The following is a 13,702-nucleotide window of genomic DNA, read 5'->3' on the forward strand; positions in this document are numbered from 1 at the left end:
CCACTCGCGTGGGGAGTGTCCGGGTCACCGCGAGGGGGATGGACCAGGTGGCGACTGGCACAATGGGAGCGGCTGTGAGGACAGCTGCGAGGCAGAGACCGCGCTCAGGTGACTGAGTCGGCTCATTGCTGTCACGCGGTCCTCTGCAGCTTCGCGCCACGCGCTGGGGCCTGTGACAGGCCGGGCAGCGTGAACTCACGCCGTATTAGGGGGATGAACGCATTAAAAAAAAACGTAATTTTTTTCTTTTGTACGGGTGCGCATGCGTATGCATTTCCTGCCTCCCTCGTCTGCTGTGGATTTCTGGCGCTGCCCGTTTCTCTCTTACTCGGAAAGAGGGCAACTGGGAAATGCGCGGGGCAGGGGAGGAGGTTTTGCTTCATGGCTCTGTGAGCTGCGCATACGACCGCGTGCTTGACTCGGCTTAAATGGCACAGCTGCATTAGTGCACACACAGATAGGCAAGTCTACGGTCCTGTGCTTGTCATGAGCTGCATCTTTTTAGCTTCGCAGTCTTCCCTGCTCTCCCCCTCCCTCTGTCCCCCTCCTTCCTTTCATGCCCACCCCCACGTCGTCTTCCCTTCCCTGCCTTTTGCAGTCGAGAGGGGAGAAAAGGAGGGATTATGACGGCTGTGGAGAGGGAGGGTGGTGGTGGTGGTGGTGGGGGTGTGGCTGCTGCCCCATGGTGGAACTCGATGTCGATTCCGCTGCTTATCCGACCTCTTCTTTCTTCAGACTTGCGCACAGACACGACGGTGCTTGTAGAAGACAGGGGCTATACCGCCGAAAGGGCCCTAGCTCCGGACAGCCACCCAAAAACACATGCATGCGCATGTCCAACGCATCCTCTCGCTGTTCCACAATTGGCACCTCATGAACGCGTTTGAGCTAGAAACGCAAAAAAAAACGAATTTCTATGGGCAGGTAACTGCCATCACCGATAGATGAACTCCGCAGCGCGCGCGTGGTTGAGTGTGCGACGCAATGAGCAGCACAAGCTCCATGATGGCACCGCTGCACAGGTGGAGCGTCTGCACGTTCTCATTGGAGGCGCCTCGCGGCTCGCTGTAGTGAGTGGTGGCTCTGCTTTGTCTTTGCGGTGTCAACTGGCGACTGCAGCTGCTCCCGTTCGCGTTGCGGGTGCCAATATGATGGCCGCGCAGTTGGCGAATGCTCAGTCTGCGCTCCGTGACGAAGAGCGCACAAGCCGTAGCCTACTCCTACAGGAGGAAGCTGATGCCCGCATCACGATTCTTTGTTCTGTGCTTCACTGCGTTCTTCGCACACGATACGCAGGCGAGAACGATGGTGATGCGTGCAATGCGGTAGATGATCACAGCTCCCTCTCTAGCATGGCCCCTACGCTGCACGCACCGACACCGTTCGCCAGCAGGGACGTGCGCCGCTGATGAGGGAGGGGGGAGGGGCTGTATTTTTTTTTTGTGTGCTTACGTTCCTTCAGTACCGCCTCCACACATATACGCATGGACGATTGTCTGCAGCCCTGTGTGCTGCCGTCTGCACACATCATATCAGCGGATACCTCGCCCCCTGCCCACTGCTCTACGCGTAAGACATGACGCACGTACCGCAAAGAAGAACGAAGGCGACGCCCTCCACTGACGGAGCGCCTCGGAGAGAAGAAAGCATGAGTGGCGCACTGCGGCGAGGGTGTATGGGCGTCCCTCGGTGCTTCCGCTCGAGGAAAGACGGGAAAGAGAGGTCGTTGCGTTCGCGCTGCCACGAAAGTCAGGTATGGTACCTCCACTAAAGCTCCTCTACTCAGCAGTGTTTTTTCTCTGACCTGCCGCAAACGCATGCGCCTGCTCGGCGCACGTGGCCGCGCCCCTCCTCTCCGCTTTCTGCTGCCACAAACCTCCCTTTTCCCAATATTCCCCTCTCTCTCTGTGCGCGCGTGCGCGTGTGTGTCGACACCACAGCTGCAGCCGTCCCGAGCTGTGCATTTCGTGAGGTGAACTACGTCTTTTCGCACGTACTCCCCCTTAACCATTTGGCATCACGGGTTGCTGTGGCTGCCGTTTGCTCGCGTTGCCGTGTTGCTTCTCCACCACCGAAATTTTCTCGTGCGCCGTACGCCAACCATCGCTCTCTGCACCTACGCGCCCACGCACCCCCGTGCCCCCCGCGAGGCCCTCCGAAAAGCGTACAGACGCCACCCCATCGCTTCACAGCGCCTGCGGGCTGCGAAGAGGAACCAGGAGTGTAACCTTACTCGCAGTGTGGCGCCTGTGCAGAACCGCGCGTGCGGAGTTGCGAAATGAGCGGCTCGGACGATGATGTAGTCATTATTGACTCATCCTCGCCGTCCACCTCCGCCTCGCCCGGGAGTCTTGGCATCCGTGGGGGCCTGCCGGGGCTAAACGAGAGCAATGACGACTCCCATGTCGCGGTGGCGCATAATACATCGAGGGCAGCGGCTCTTCCGTCATCTTCCGCTGGTGTCACTGAGGTCGGTGTGCCGCGACAGGCCACCACCGTGGTCGATGCGGTGTGTCGTGACTTGGGGGCGAGGATCAACGCTCTTCCTCCGCTGCGTGCACAGGCAGACACCCAGACAGACCCAGGCGGCGGCGCCGGAGCCGCTGCTTTCGATGGTGCCGCCTCATTGCACCGTCGCCTTCTCGACATGGAGGCAGCGCTCGGCATCCGTGCACCTGCACCGGCTAGTGCGCCTGTGTCTAGAGCGCGGAGCGCAATGAGGGAGATCGTCAACTCCTGGCGTGAGGCAGCCGGCATGTGGAAGCGCCTTCGGGCGGACGACAAGACGGGAGACGATGCAGAGATGGACGCCATCAAACGCGTGAAGCGAGAAGGCGGTGACGAGGCGGAGGTATGGCAGCGTCTTCGCGATCCCCCACCGGCTCGTCCAAGTGACATCCCGGCGTGGGCGGTTGGACTCGAAGCCGTTTTAGAGCGCTGTCGAGGGCTTCTGGAGTCGCCCAACTTTGCTGTTGCCGCGCGGCAACAGGAGCGAAGTCGATCCCTCCGTGCTGCTCTCACTGGGCCCTCTGCAACGGAGGCTTTGTCGGCGTCTGCACCGGCGCAGCCGGCTGCCAGCGCTGCGGTCGCGGCGACTCCAGTGGCGACTCTTGACTCCAATGCAGCTCTACTGCGCGAGGCGGAGCTCATTTGTTCTCGCGAGCGCACAGAGACCCTGCTCCCCCTGTACGCTGAGCTGCACGCTCTGCGCCGCATGCGGGCCGAGCGAGAGCAGCAGGCTGCACGCAAGGTAGAGGAGCAGCTAGAGTGGGAGCAGCTGCGTCTGGCGGACATGCTCGCCGAGTGCGACTCCCAGCTGGAGATGCTGGACAGCAACTTCTTGGACTCGTGTAAGGCTCGACTGGCTCCGCTGGAGATGCTGCAACAGCGCATCGATGCGCTGCACAGATTTCGCCGCCAGCTTGAGACCCACGCCGCAGTGATGTTGCCGTTGCCTTTGAAGGGCGTAGCAGCGGCGTTGACGAATGCGATGACTGCCCCGGAGTTGGCCACTCACGCACCACGGCCGATGGGTCTCGCTGGCGATGCCCTGTCGCAGCGCATGAGCGAGGAGTGCGTTACGTGGAGGAAGCGGGTGGAGGGGCTGCAGGCACGACTTGATGCGCAAAGGAAACGCAACGCTGACCTGCAGGCGTGCTATATGCAAGCCAACCTGCAGCTGCAAACCTCCCTGGATAGGGACAACTACGTCAGCAAAGAGGTCGTGCATGCTTTGAAGGTGCAGCACCGGGCGGACATGGAGGCGCTTGTGGAGAAGCTGGGGTGGACTCTCATCAACAATACTTTCGACGTGCTCAGTCTGCGGCACCCAGTCTCAGGAGCTACGCTACACGTCAACCACGCGTACTCGACGATAAACGGACAGGCATGTGAAGACGTTGTCAAGGCGCTGGCAGCTTATATTCTGAAGCACAGCGACGATACCGCCTCCACGGTGGCACCTGCGGCAGCGCTTTCAGTCAATGTGCCCGAAGCTGTGAAAGGAGGCACCATCAGTGAAGGGCATGCCAGCAGCACTTCCGTGCATCCCACAGCTCTCCCTGCTCAAGCCTCCTATCTACAGAGTGGTGCTGCGTCGATAGACGGAGCGATGCGTCAGGAGGCGAGCCAGGCTGTGGTGGAGTCAGTGCCGGCTGTGACCGAAGATGCGGTTGATCAAGCTGAATCTGCTTCGCCAAGCCCTTCTGCGCGCAATGAACGAGTTTCTGCGCTGCCATCCCCGGGATCGTCTGCGCCGTCTGAGGCTGAAGTGACCGCAGCGGAAGAACCTCCGATGCGTGTAGGCTCCGCCTCTATGGACGAGGAGGTGGCAGAGGTTTCGCCGCACTCGCCGATATCTTCCGGGGCTGCTGCGGAGTCGACGGGGGAGGGCACCTACGGGGCAAACGGTGCGCAAGAGGCGCGTGGCGGTGCTGCTGCCTCGTCTGATGGCACTGGTGAGAGAGACAATGACGAAGATGACGTCGCGGCTTTCGTGGAGGAGGGCGACAGTGCGGACGGCGATGAGGAGGACGGTGATGGAGGCGTGAGTGACGCCGAAGAGGAGGATCTTGCGGGCTACAGCAACCTGCACACAGAGGAGGGTAGTGGCAACACCTCCACTCTGAACGTGTCCGGCAACCTTCCCTCCTCTGGGTCAAAGGGCAGCGATGCACGAGTGACACCAGCGCAGCCTGCCCTGTACGAGTCGTTCTTCTCATCCAATCAATTGTGGGAGAGTGAAGATGAGTAAGCGCCACCTTTGGCTGTGACTGTGTACGTGTTTTTGTGCGTGGTTGCCGCTGGGTAGCGTCTTGGAAACCGCAAGGACAGCCGCGACGGAGGTTCGTCAAGACAAACTTAGTGAGCTCGCGCTCTTTCTCTCTGTCTCCTGAGGCCGTGTTGAGATGCAAGCCACAGCAAGTTTCATGTGTGAGGCGCATAGATACAGAAGGCACGCACAGCGGTGTTGCTGTGCCGCCCGGCTAGATATGCAGAAGGCGCGAACCTGCCTCTGACTCATAGTGACACAGCTGAGCCTGACAGGCAGGGCCAAACCTTGCCCACTCCCAATCGACCTCCACAATGGCAGGTCCTTTCGTACATGCTGCACGGTGAGGGGTGTTCATCATCGATCCTGGTTCCGTGTGCTGATGTCCCGCGGTTGTGCCTGCTGTGTCACCTCTACGCCTAGGGCTTGCGCTTCAGGTGCATATTTCCTCTCGCAGAAGGGGGCCCTCGTGTATTCCCGCACGCACTCTGTGCGTGTGCGTGGGTGTGGCAGTGGGCAAGGACCGGTGCCCCTTCTTGTTTCACACGGGCCGCCTTTCACGTCATGTCTTTCACACAAACTGCAATGCGTTCGGCTCAGCCCCCTCTTCCTTCCTTCCCATTTTGCCTGCCTTACGGCCCCTCTCGGCGCGCCGCTCTGGCTTTTGCGCTGCCCGTTTCCTTCACCCGCCGCTCGGCCCACATGCACGCACAACGACCGATTCCGAACATCGGAATCCGAGTGGCGACCGGGTTGGCAATAATGGGTAGGCGTGCGCGCACGATTGTATCTCGACAATACGAACCCGCCACTGTGCCTTCCCCTCTCCCTCAGGGACTTCTTACTTTCCCTCGTGCTCGGTCACACCTCAGAACGCGGCGGCCAAACACCGAATCGCGCGCGCCCGCCATTCGTCGCGCAAGGGTCTCTATCGATCTCTGTGCTCGCGCCATGCGCGTCGTCGTCGTGGGGGCCGGTCTTTCCGGTCTCTCACTGGCCGCTTTTTTGCGGCGGCTTAATGTCGACTGCGTCGTACTCGAGCAGGCGCCGTTTCTGCAGGCCAACTACATTGCCCCGTACACACTCTTCGCCAACGCGCTGAGTTGTTTTAAGGCGTTTGGCATGGAGCGCATCTTCACAAGCAGCGGCATGCAACCGGAGGCGTGCTTCGGCATTCAAAACCACAAGGGTAAGTGGTTGCTCAAGATCGCGAACAGGAATCTCCACCTACCAGCGCTGGGCGCCGAGGATGTTATTCCTCTCAGCACCGCACCCCCGGCGAACAGCGAGTCGATCGTCTCGCAGCGGCTGTCAGAGGCCAGGAAGCAAGAGATGGGATACGTGCCACTTCGGTGCACCCTACCTGCCTCCTATCTGCGCGAGGCTCTACGGCGATACATACCGGAAATCAAGTTTTCTGCCCGAGTCATCGACCTGCTGCCGCATGACGGTGTCAAAGGCGGCGTGCATGCGGTGCTCGAAGATGGAAGTACCGAATGGGGCGACGTTGTGGTTGGCGCGGACGGCATGCACAGTACGGTTCGGCGCCTCTTGTATCCTAGCGAGCACGTTGGAACTAGTAGCCGCTCACTTGGGATGATGCAGGTTGACGGGTTTGTGCACTGCCCGCATTGCCCACCGCATCTTGTGCAGCCCGTTGAGTGCTGGGGAACTGGCCGTACACTGCAGACAGTCCCCCTCCACCGCTTCGGCGAAAACACTCTCGCCTTTTCGGCAACGCTGCACTCTCCGCCACAGGAGCTGGTGGACCTCCGGCACGGTATGGATGCCATGGAGGTGCTGCAGGTATTTCAGCGCTTGCTCGGTCGCGAATACGCCGGCTTCGGTGACAGGGTCGCGACACTGCTGTCTCAGGCGAAGTTGGCAGTGCCGACGGAGGTGCTGGAGGTGCCTGTCATGCCCAGATGGTACAACCGCCGAGCGGTGCTCATGGGCGAGGCCGCGCACGGGTCACTACCTTCCTTTCTCAGCCAAGATGCCTCGTTGTGCGTGGAAGATGCCGCTCTCCTGGCTGTTGCATTGCTAGATGTTCCACTGCAGCGCGACAGCGGTTTCGAGTACGCATTCCGCCAGTACGAGACGGTGCGGCGCGATCGGGTAGAGCGGTACATACGTCAATCCCGACGCGCTCGCAAGCTGACGGCGATGACGAACGCGGCGCTGCGCAACACGCTGCTGCGACTCACATCGCCCATCGCTGTGGATCTGGCGCAGCGCTGGCTCTCGAGCTGGACCTACAGCTCCCAGCAGCTAGCGGTGGATCCGAAGATTAAGATGGAGACGTCGTTTCGCTGAGGAGACTGTGGGCGGGAGGCGCTTGATCACGGTGGGGACGGCGGCGAGGCAACGCTCTTCTACGTGCTTGTGCCACGGCAGTGTGCTGCGTGTCGGCATGCACGTGCGTTTGTGTGGTGGCACGCTCTGTGACGTCTGCACGATGATGCCCTTTACTGTTTCGTCTTCCCGCGCGCTTCACGCACGTCTTTCCCTCGCCTTGCGCTTTCTACCTTCGCATGCCTACGTGCGTAGGGCAGACGCTTGATGCGCTGGCGGAGCTGGAGAGGCGCGGAGAGACCGTGGTGGCGAGGCTGATACGAAGACGCACAACCAGATGCTTGTGATATGCGCCACAGTGTAAGGCGACCGTTGCGGTGGCGAGGGAGCGAAGGAGGGGGAGAGGCACATGTGGCGTACGACGTGGCGCCGCCGCAGCTCATCAGTCCCGTGTGCCGCGACTTTTGGTCGCATCGCTTCTCCTTCACGGAGGAAGAGTCCACACAGTGAATGCGCCGCTCGCACGACATCGTGATTCCGCGGCCGGGCAATTCAGCCTCCACTGCCGCGTTTTGGCGACCCGCGAGGGACGTGCCATGCTGAGCTTGCTATCGCGTACCTTGTGCAGGCTCCCTACAACAACGCATTCCAGCATCGCCATGCGCCCCTACTCTCCCCATACCCTGTGCCTGTCTTTTTCTTGTATTCTTTGTGTGCTGTGCCGCTGACCCCCTCAAGGGAGCCACGCCCGTCCAGCTTTGAACACTCAACCGTGTGTCTGTGGGCGCGCCGGTTGCGCTCGTGTTTGACGTTCGCCAACGCTCGTTTCTCGTGCACTCTACCACCCCCTGCGTGACAGGCAGGCGTGCAGTCGGCGAAGAGAGGCCGCCTCTCAGTGTGGACGCGAAGGCGCAACGCACACACGCACGCGAAGAGCCCACGGGGCTCCACGCGCCCGCCTCGCACTTCTTCACTCAGGACGCAGCCGCGTGCTTGGGCGCATTGTTCATTTTAGCAGATACGCTTACGTCGCTCTGTAGGGTCATCTCGATCTTTCTCGCTTGCTCTGAGCTCTTTCCGCCGATGGCGTCGACACTCGAGGCTGAGATCGCCTTCCTCCTCAGCGTTGCCGCGCATCTCGGCCATTCGTCGGAGCACATTGGCGAGAACGAGGACGACGCCAGTGGTGCTCCCCCTGTGTCGTCCCTCACGACGAGCGAGCGCGAGGTGTTGGCAGAGTTGCTTCTCCTCGAGAAGAAAGAGGGTGATTACGTTTTCGCAACGCGTGCCGACACCGCCGCTGCGGGTGGGGTGGAGGCCCTGCTAGCTGAGAGTCCCTTAACCGCCATGTACAGAGGGGAGGCGGTCAGCCCTTATACGCGCTTCATCCTTAGCTTCTACAGCAGCACCCTTTATGCGCAGGTGCCTACGAAGGTGAACACAATCGCCATACGTCTGTTTCAACGCTTTCTGTGCGGCTGCCGCGGCGATGCCCTTCAACAGGTGCACCACGGCTTCGGCAGGAGGTCGATGGAGGTGGTCCTGCGCGAGTGTGTCAACCTAGCCGGTAATCTCTCGTCCACTCTGCAAATTGCGGCGCCGTCGGAGATGACGGGACTGGTGATCGCGGAGCTCAACTACGATGTGCAGGAGGTGTCGCCACTCGACTATCTTGACGTGATCTTGCCACACATTTCGTATCTTTCTCAAATGTGCCAGCAGGCTTCCCTGCTGCTGCTGGCGCACGAGGAGATGGTGCGACAGCCGTCTTCCCTTGTCGCATTGTTCACTATTGTCTTCACCATCCGCAACATGGGGGCGGGCGATGACGCGGTTGCACTTTTGCTGTCCAGCTGGCCAGAGTGCAGACAAGCGGCGTTTTACCGCATGAATGCTTTCTTGAACTGCTTCACGTAGTGCACCGCTGATGCACTCGCCGCGACGGCGGGCAAGCCAGCGGCGTGAGAGAAAGCACGCGCCAAAGTAACAAGAAAGACTTGCGGCAGTGCCGCGACGACTGGGTGAGTCCACACGTGTGTGCGAGTGGGCGTATGCGCCGCATCACTCCTCCCGCTGTCGAGGGATGCCGGTCAAAACACCTATACGAGTACGACGAGAGTAGAGGCAACAACAAAAGGGAACCATTGATTTGGAGAGGATTTGAGATGTCTCGCTTTTCTTTGCCGTGTCGTACCGGGTTTCCGCTACTTTCCACATCTCACCCACCACAGAACGGCACTGCCGCCTGACTGACAGGTAGAGAAGACGCCCAGCACATGATTGCAGGTCATCGTCGAGAGGCGGTTTGCAGGCCGAAAAAAAAATCAGGCTAGCCCCTTCTTGAACGGGGCGATGCTTCTCTTCTCTGTCGCTCGCTGTGCTCCACCACCTTCTCTACCCACTGCTGCTGCTTCGTCTCTCTCCGCGCGCGCACATGGGTGCCTCCACGTGTGCGCGCGCACACACGCACACAGGCCGGCCTCTTCGCTTTTCTCACGCCTCTCTCCCGCTCCTGCATCGATCGCAGTGCCTTTGGTTTCCTGTGCATTTTCCGAGCCTTGCGTGCACACCTTCTGACCTGCCGGTGCCGGTCGCGGAATGGAGGAGTTTCACTACGAAGAAGTCCAGTTGTCGGAGATGACGCTGGAGGACGGCGTGTTGCGCTTCCCTTGCCCCTGCGGCGATTTGTTCGAGCTCCTTCTGGAAGATTTCATCAGTGGCAGCGATGTGGCGCAGTGCCCCACCTGCTCTCTCACAATCAAGGTGCTCTTCACCAAGGAAGAGAAGAACCACTTCCTGGCGCTAAACACCGTCGGTGCTGTTTGCGCTGCTGCGGCGTAGTGGCTGCGCACTCCTCAGCCACGCCTGCCCCGCTTTTCCAATAGCCGCTCTCTCGATTTTGTTGTGCTGCTGCTTGCTTCTCATGGTTTCCGACCGCTTTTTCACGCCGCTCTTAGCTCATCATGCACGGCTTCGGCGCTTGCGGACATCTGGGGTGATGGCGCCTCCGCGTGCCAGCGTTGAACCGGTGCTGCCGCTGGGACACCACGTCACCGTTCTTGTCGTTTGTTCCTCTTTCTCACCTTTCTTTAAACGCTCAGCTTGTCGAGCTTCGACCTTGCTCTCGCCCTCTCGGTTTTGTGCGTATTCTCGTGTGCGCCTAGGTGCTTGGACGGCGCTTGCTGTGATTTGCACGCCTCACTGGAGCCGATGCTGGCGCGCTCACGGTGACGCGTGCGCGTGCGTGAGCTTGGGAGGGGGTCGACGAAAACGCAGTTGCTGCCTACCTGAGTGTACTTGGCTGCAGGTGCGAGGCCACCGTGCTCACTGCTTTTCTTCGAATTACGCCGGAAGTGCCCACGCGTGAAGCAGACCTATTTTGCTTGCCCCCTCTTTTCAGTCCTCCTATATGTGCGACGACGCTAAAGTGTTGCGGTGCTCGTTTCTTCTGTCTAGTGTCCGATACCTTGTTTTGGCTGTTGTGTGACCTTTTCCTTTTTTTTTGCCACGTTGGGTGCTGCCACGTGTAAAGTGTGCGTATAACAGCGCCAACACCCGCCACGACGTTCTCTCCTGCTTCCCGGGGACAGGAGCGAGGCTAATAGGGAGAGGACGGGGCGGCGCCTTTCTCTAACCGTAAAGCTCAAGACATGCAGACGAGAAGGAGTCGCCCACCTCTCTCCGCGGACGCCCGCCCATGTTCACTCTGCTCTGTGCCCCGCATGCGTCTGTGACGCTGTCAGCGGCGGTGCGGCGCCAGTGGACTGCTCTGGTGCTGCTAGTATGTGCAGCGAGGACACCGCAGCGAACCAAAGCACAGGCGGGAGCTTACCCGTCATACAGTGCGCGCGCTCTTGGTTCGCTCCCCTCACCCACGTAACTCTCAAGCAGCGGTGTTGTGTGCGCATGCGTTGCCGCGACGCTTCTCGCGCGTTGCGATTTTTTGATGCACGCTTCCCGGATTCGGCTTCTCGTCCTTCTCCCCTCCGCCGCTTCGCCGTTACGCGCAGCTGGCGCGTCGGGCTGAAGGACGTGCGGAGCGGGGTGATAGGAGTGGCCGTGCGTGCCTATCATCTTCCCTCCTCTACAGTAGAGCATGCTTTCCTTTTCTTCACATGACGCCTACTCTCGTGCCGTATGGCCAGCAACGCACTCGACGCAGGGTGACTGCCTCTTGTCCGGAAGCGGCAAGCGCAGAGGCCACACTCGCGCTCATAACCAACCCATAAAGGTCACAGGACCTGCCGCCCTCGTGCCTCTCTCTTGTCCTCCATGTTGCGTCGGCTTGTCGCACACGCCTTGGCGCCGGCAGCCCTGTGCCGCCACCTTATCGTCAGCGCCGACATCCGCGAAGGCCTCACCAAGCCGCTGAGCTCTCTGAAGGAAGAGTGCAAAGGGCAGAACCTTGACTTGGCTGACATGGCCGAGGCGATGAAGGGCGCGACATACAAGCTTCAGGAAGTCATCAAGAAGAGCGCTGTCGATGACAAGCAGTTCAAAGGAAAAGCGGCCACGCTTTCCGCCTCGCTGAAGGCGTACAACACACGGCTCGCCAACCTGCAGAACGAGACGCGCTCCATCCAGGCTGAAATCGACGCCATCATGAAGCTGCTGTGGGGCACGGAGAGACCGGAGGGCGCCAACTTTGCAACGCCTCCAGCGGAAAATGCCCCCAACCCCACGGCCGACTTCGAGGTGGAGCCACCACCGATTGCGCGCGCGCTTGGAGAGGCGACGCTGTCTGCGCCATCGAGCACAGCACCTCCTAAACTCAATGTGGAGCGCGTCGAGGGAGAACGCGTAGAGACGGCGGCTAGGATGGGCACTTCCTCGTCCGCTGGTGCCAGCAAGGAGGAGGAGATCGAGGTGGAGACCATCGAGGTCGACGTTGAGCCGCCGGCGGAGGAAGACCCAGTTGAGACAATGAAGGTGACAGACATCACGAAGGAACTCTATGAGCGTGGTGTCAACTTCTCCGACTGCATGGACGCGCGAACGCTGAGGCAGCGCTACCGCGATGTGCTGAGCGGCAAGATTCCCACTGCGGCCAATCAATCCTCCTCATCGGCTTCGCATGGCTTTACGGAGCCCCTGACTATGAACACCAACCAGCCGCGCATGCCCCAGAGCGGGCCTCCTCAGCAAAGCCCGTACCCGTACCAGCAACAAGGGCAATCGAGCACCAACAACGCGGGCAGCGGGATCACCAACGACCCTTACCCGAACGCGCATCGCAAGATGGTGGATCCGATGAAGTTTGTGTACCAGATTAAGCAGGAGTTGGCGCTGGAGAAGGGCATCGACGCTGGTGCAGTCGACTTGTGGAGCGGCAAGATCAAACTGGATGACAACAAGCGTCTCTATGACTACCCCTCCATTCAGAGCTACCCGATCGAGGTTCGGCAGAAAGGAGATATACCGGCATGAGCAAAGGCGGCGACGCAACGCAGCGGGACTGTCTAGCGAGCTCGAAAGGCGCACACGAAAAACAAATGAATCCAGTACGTGTCGCGCTGCGCGGTGGTGTGTTGGGTTTTGTATTGTGCAGGCATCTCTCACATTCCCTTTTGGGGCTCTGCGCATATGTGCGTGTGCGTGTGTGCGAACGGCGGTGGTAGCCGTAGCTGGTGAAACAGGTTTCTGTTCCGACTTCCTTCCCCTGATGGCGCTTTCGACTCGCCAGGCTGAGCGTCGTGTCTGCCCGCAGGAATAGGTCCGTAAAAGGATCGGCTTCGCCCCTTCTACGTTGCACTGCTTGAAACCAGGCCACCGCGTGACGGTGCCATCGCGTGGTGGGATAGTGACGGCTGAGACTGCAGGAAGGCCCTTGCGAACCTTCACGCCAATGCAGCCGCAGCCATGGCGGGTACCCCCACCTCTGTGGACCAAACAACCCTACTCGAAGAGGTTCATTTCATGCCTCTCTCCTTCATGGCGCTGCTGGCCTGTGCACCCGCCTGTGTCTCCCCCGCACGCAGGCGAGGAGACTACCTTGCACACTTGGCGCAGGACGTGCACGCGCCGCAAAAAAAAAGTCATCATAACGCTTCGGCAGCGCTCATATGGGCATGCAAGCATCGACATCCTCGGCGCTGCGCAGACGCAGACACTTCCCTCATGCGTGCAGGGGTCGCGTTCGCCTCTCATCGCAGTTTGCCTGCGGCTGTTCTCGATGAAAAGTCAACGACGAAGTTGACGGGCTTGCCGAGCCGGCAACGCCAGAGGAGCCGGCGCCAGCTGCAGGGAGAACGGACCCTGGCCAGAGCTCGCAGACGCGAGGCCGACATCCCGCGAAACCGTGCGACACGCTGAGACGAGAGCTCCTTGGCGGCCGCCGTCCAGCACTGCGGAGGAACAGCGGCCTTGAGCGTGTGAGATGAGCGGAGACCATCCTCGCCCAGCTCGGCACGGGCGCCTGCGCGTACTTTGGCTTCGCGCAGCGGCGGGTGACTCGCAGCGGCAGCGTGGCGTGAAGACGGTGTGCTGCCTGTCACTGCGCTCGCGTTGTGGCGTGCCCCTCCCCCGCCCCCGCCTGTGCTTGCTGTGAGGGGGTCCGGCCTGGCGTTGTGCCCGGCATGCGAGGCGAGGTTGGCGGATGGGTCGAGGCTGAGAGCGCGCCTCGTCTCACTCGCGGCG

The 13,702-nt window shown here is 60.5% G+C and overlaps 5 protein-coding genes across 5 annotated transcripts; all 5 read left to right on the plus strand.

Moving 5' to 3' along the window:
- Positions 1–2,647: 2,647 nt before the first annotated feature.
- Positions 2,648–4,753, plus strand: LDBPK_262630 (hypothetical protein, conserved; the record flags this gene model as incomplete). The annotated part of the gene is made up of 1 exon (XM_003861799.1): positions 2,648–4,753. One exon carries the CDS (start codon positions 2,648–2,650, stop codon positions 4,751–4,753), a length of 2,106 nt encoding a protein of 701 aa, XP_003861847.1.
- A 969-nt stretch (positions 4,754–5,722) lies between these two features.
- LDBPK_262640 (hypothetical protein, conserved) lies at positions 5,723–7,087 on the plus strand (the record flags this gene model as incomplete). Its single annotated transcript, XM_003861800.1, has 1 exon — positions 5,723–7,087. The coding sequence occupies one exon, from the start codon at positions 5,723–5,725 to the stop codon at positions 7,085–7,087; it is 1,365 nt and encodes a 454-aa protein (XP_003861848.1).
- A 1,062-nt stretch (positions 7,088–8,149) lies between these two features.
- LDBPK_262650 (hypothetical protein, unknown function) lies at positions 8,150–8,983 on the plus strand (the record flags this gene model as incomplete). Its single annotated transcript, XM_003861801.1, has 1 exon — positions 8,150–8,983. The coding sequence occupies one exon, from the start codon at positions 8,150–8,152 to the stop codon at positions 8,981–8,983; it is 834 nt and encodes a 277-aa protein (XP_003861849.1).
- A 681-nt stretch (positions 8,984–9,664) lies between these two features.
- LDBPK_262660 (hypothetical protein, conserved) lies at positions 9,665–9,907 on the plus strand (the record flags this gene model as incomplete). Its single annotated transcript, XM_003861802.1, has 1 exon — positions 9,665–9,907. One exon carries the CDS (start codon positions 9,665–9,667, stop codon positions 9,905–9,907), a length of 243 nt encoding a protein of 80 aa, XP_003861850.1.
- A 1,431-nt stretch (positions 9,908–11,338) lies between these two features.
- On the plus strand, positions 11,339–12,493 carry LDBPK_262670 (hypothetical protein, conserved; the record flags this gene model as incomplete). The annotated part of the gene is made up of 1 exon (XM_003861803.1): positions 11,339–12,493. The coding sequence occupies one exon, from the start codon at positions 11,339–11,341 to the stop codon at positions 12,491–12,493; it is 1,155 nt and encodes a 384-aa protein (XP_003861851.1).
- Between the last annotated feature and the right edge of the window lie 1,209 nt (positions 12,494–13,702).

The sequence above is a fragment of the Leishmania donovani genome, chromosome 26 (assembly GCF_000227135.1).
Source record: "Leishmania donovani BPK282A1 complete genome, chromosome 26".
Classification (NCBI taxonomy): domain Eukaryota; phylum Euglenozoa; class Kinetoplastea; order Trypanosomatida; family Trypanosomatidae; genus Leishmania; species Leishmania donovani.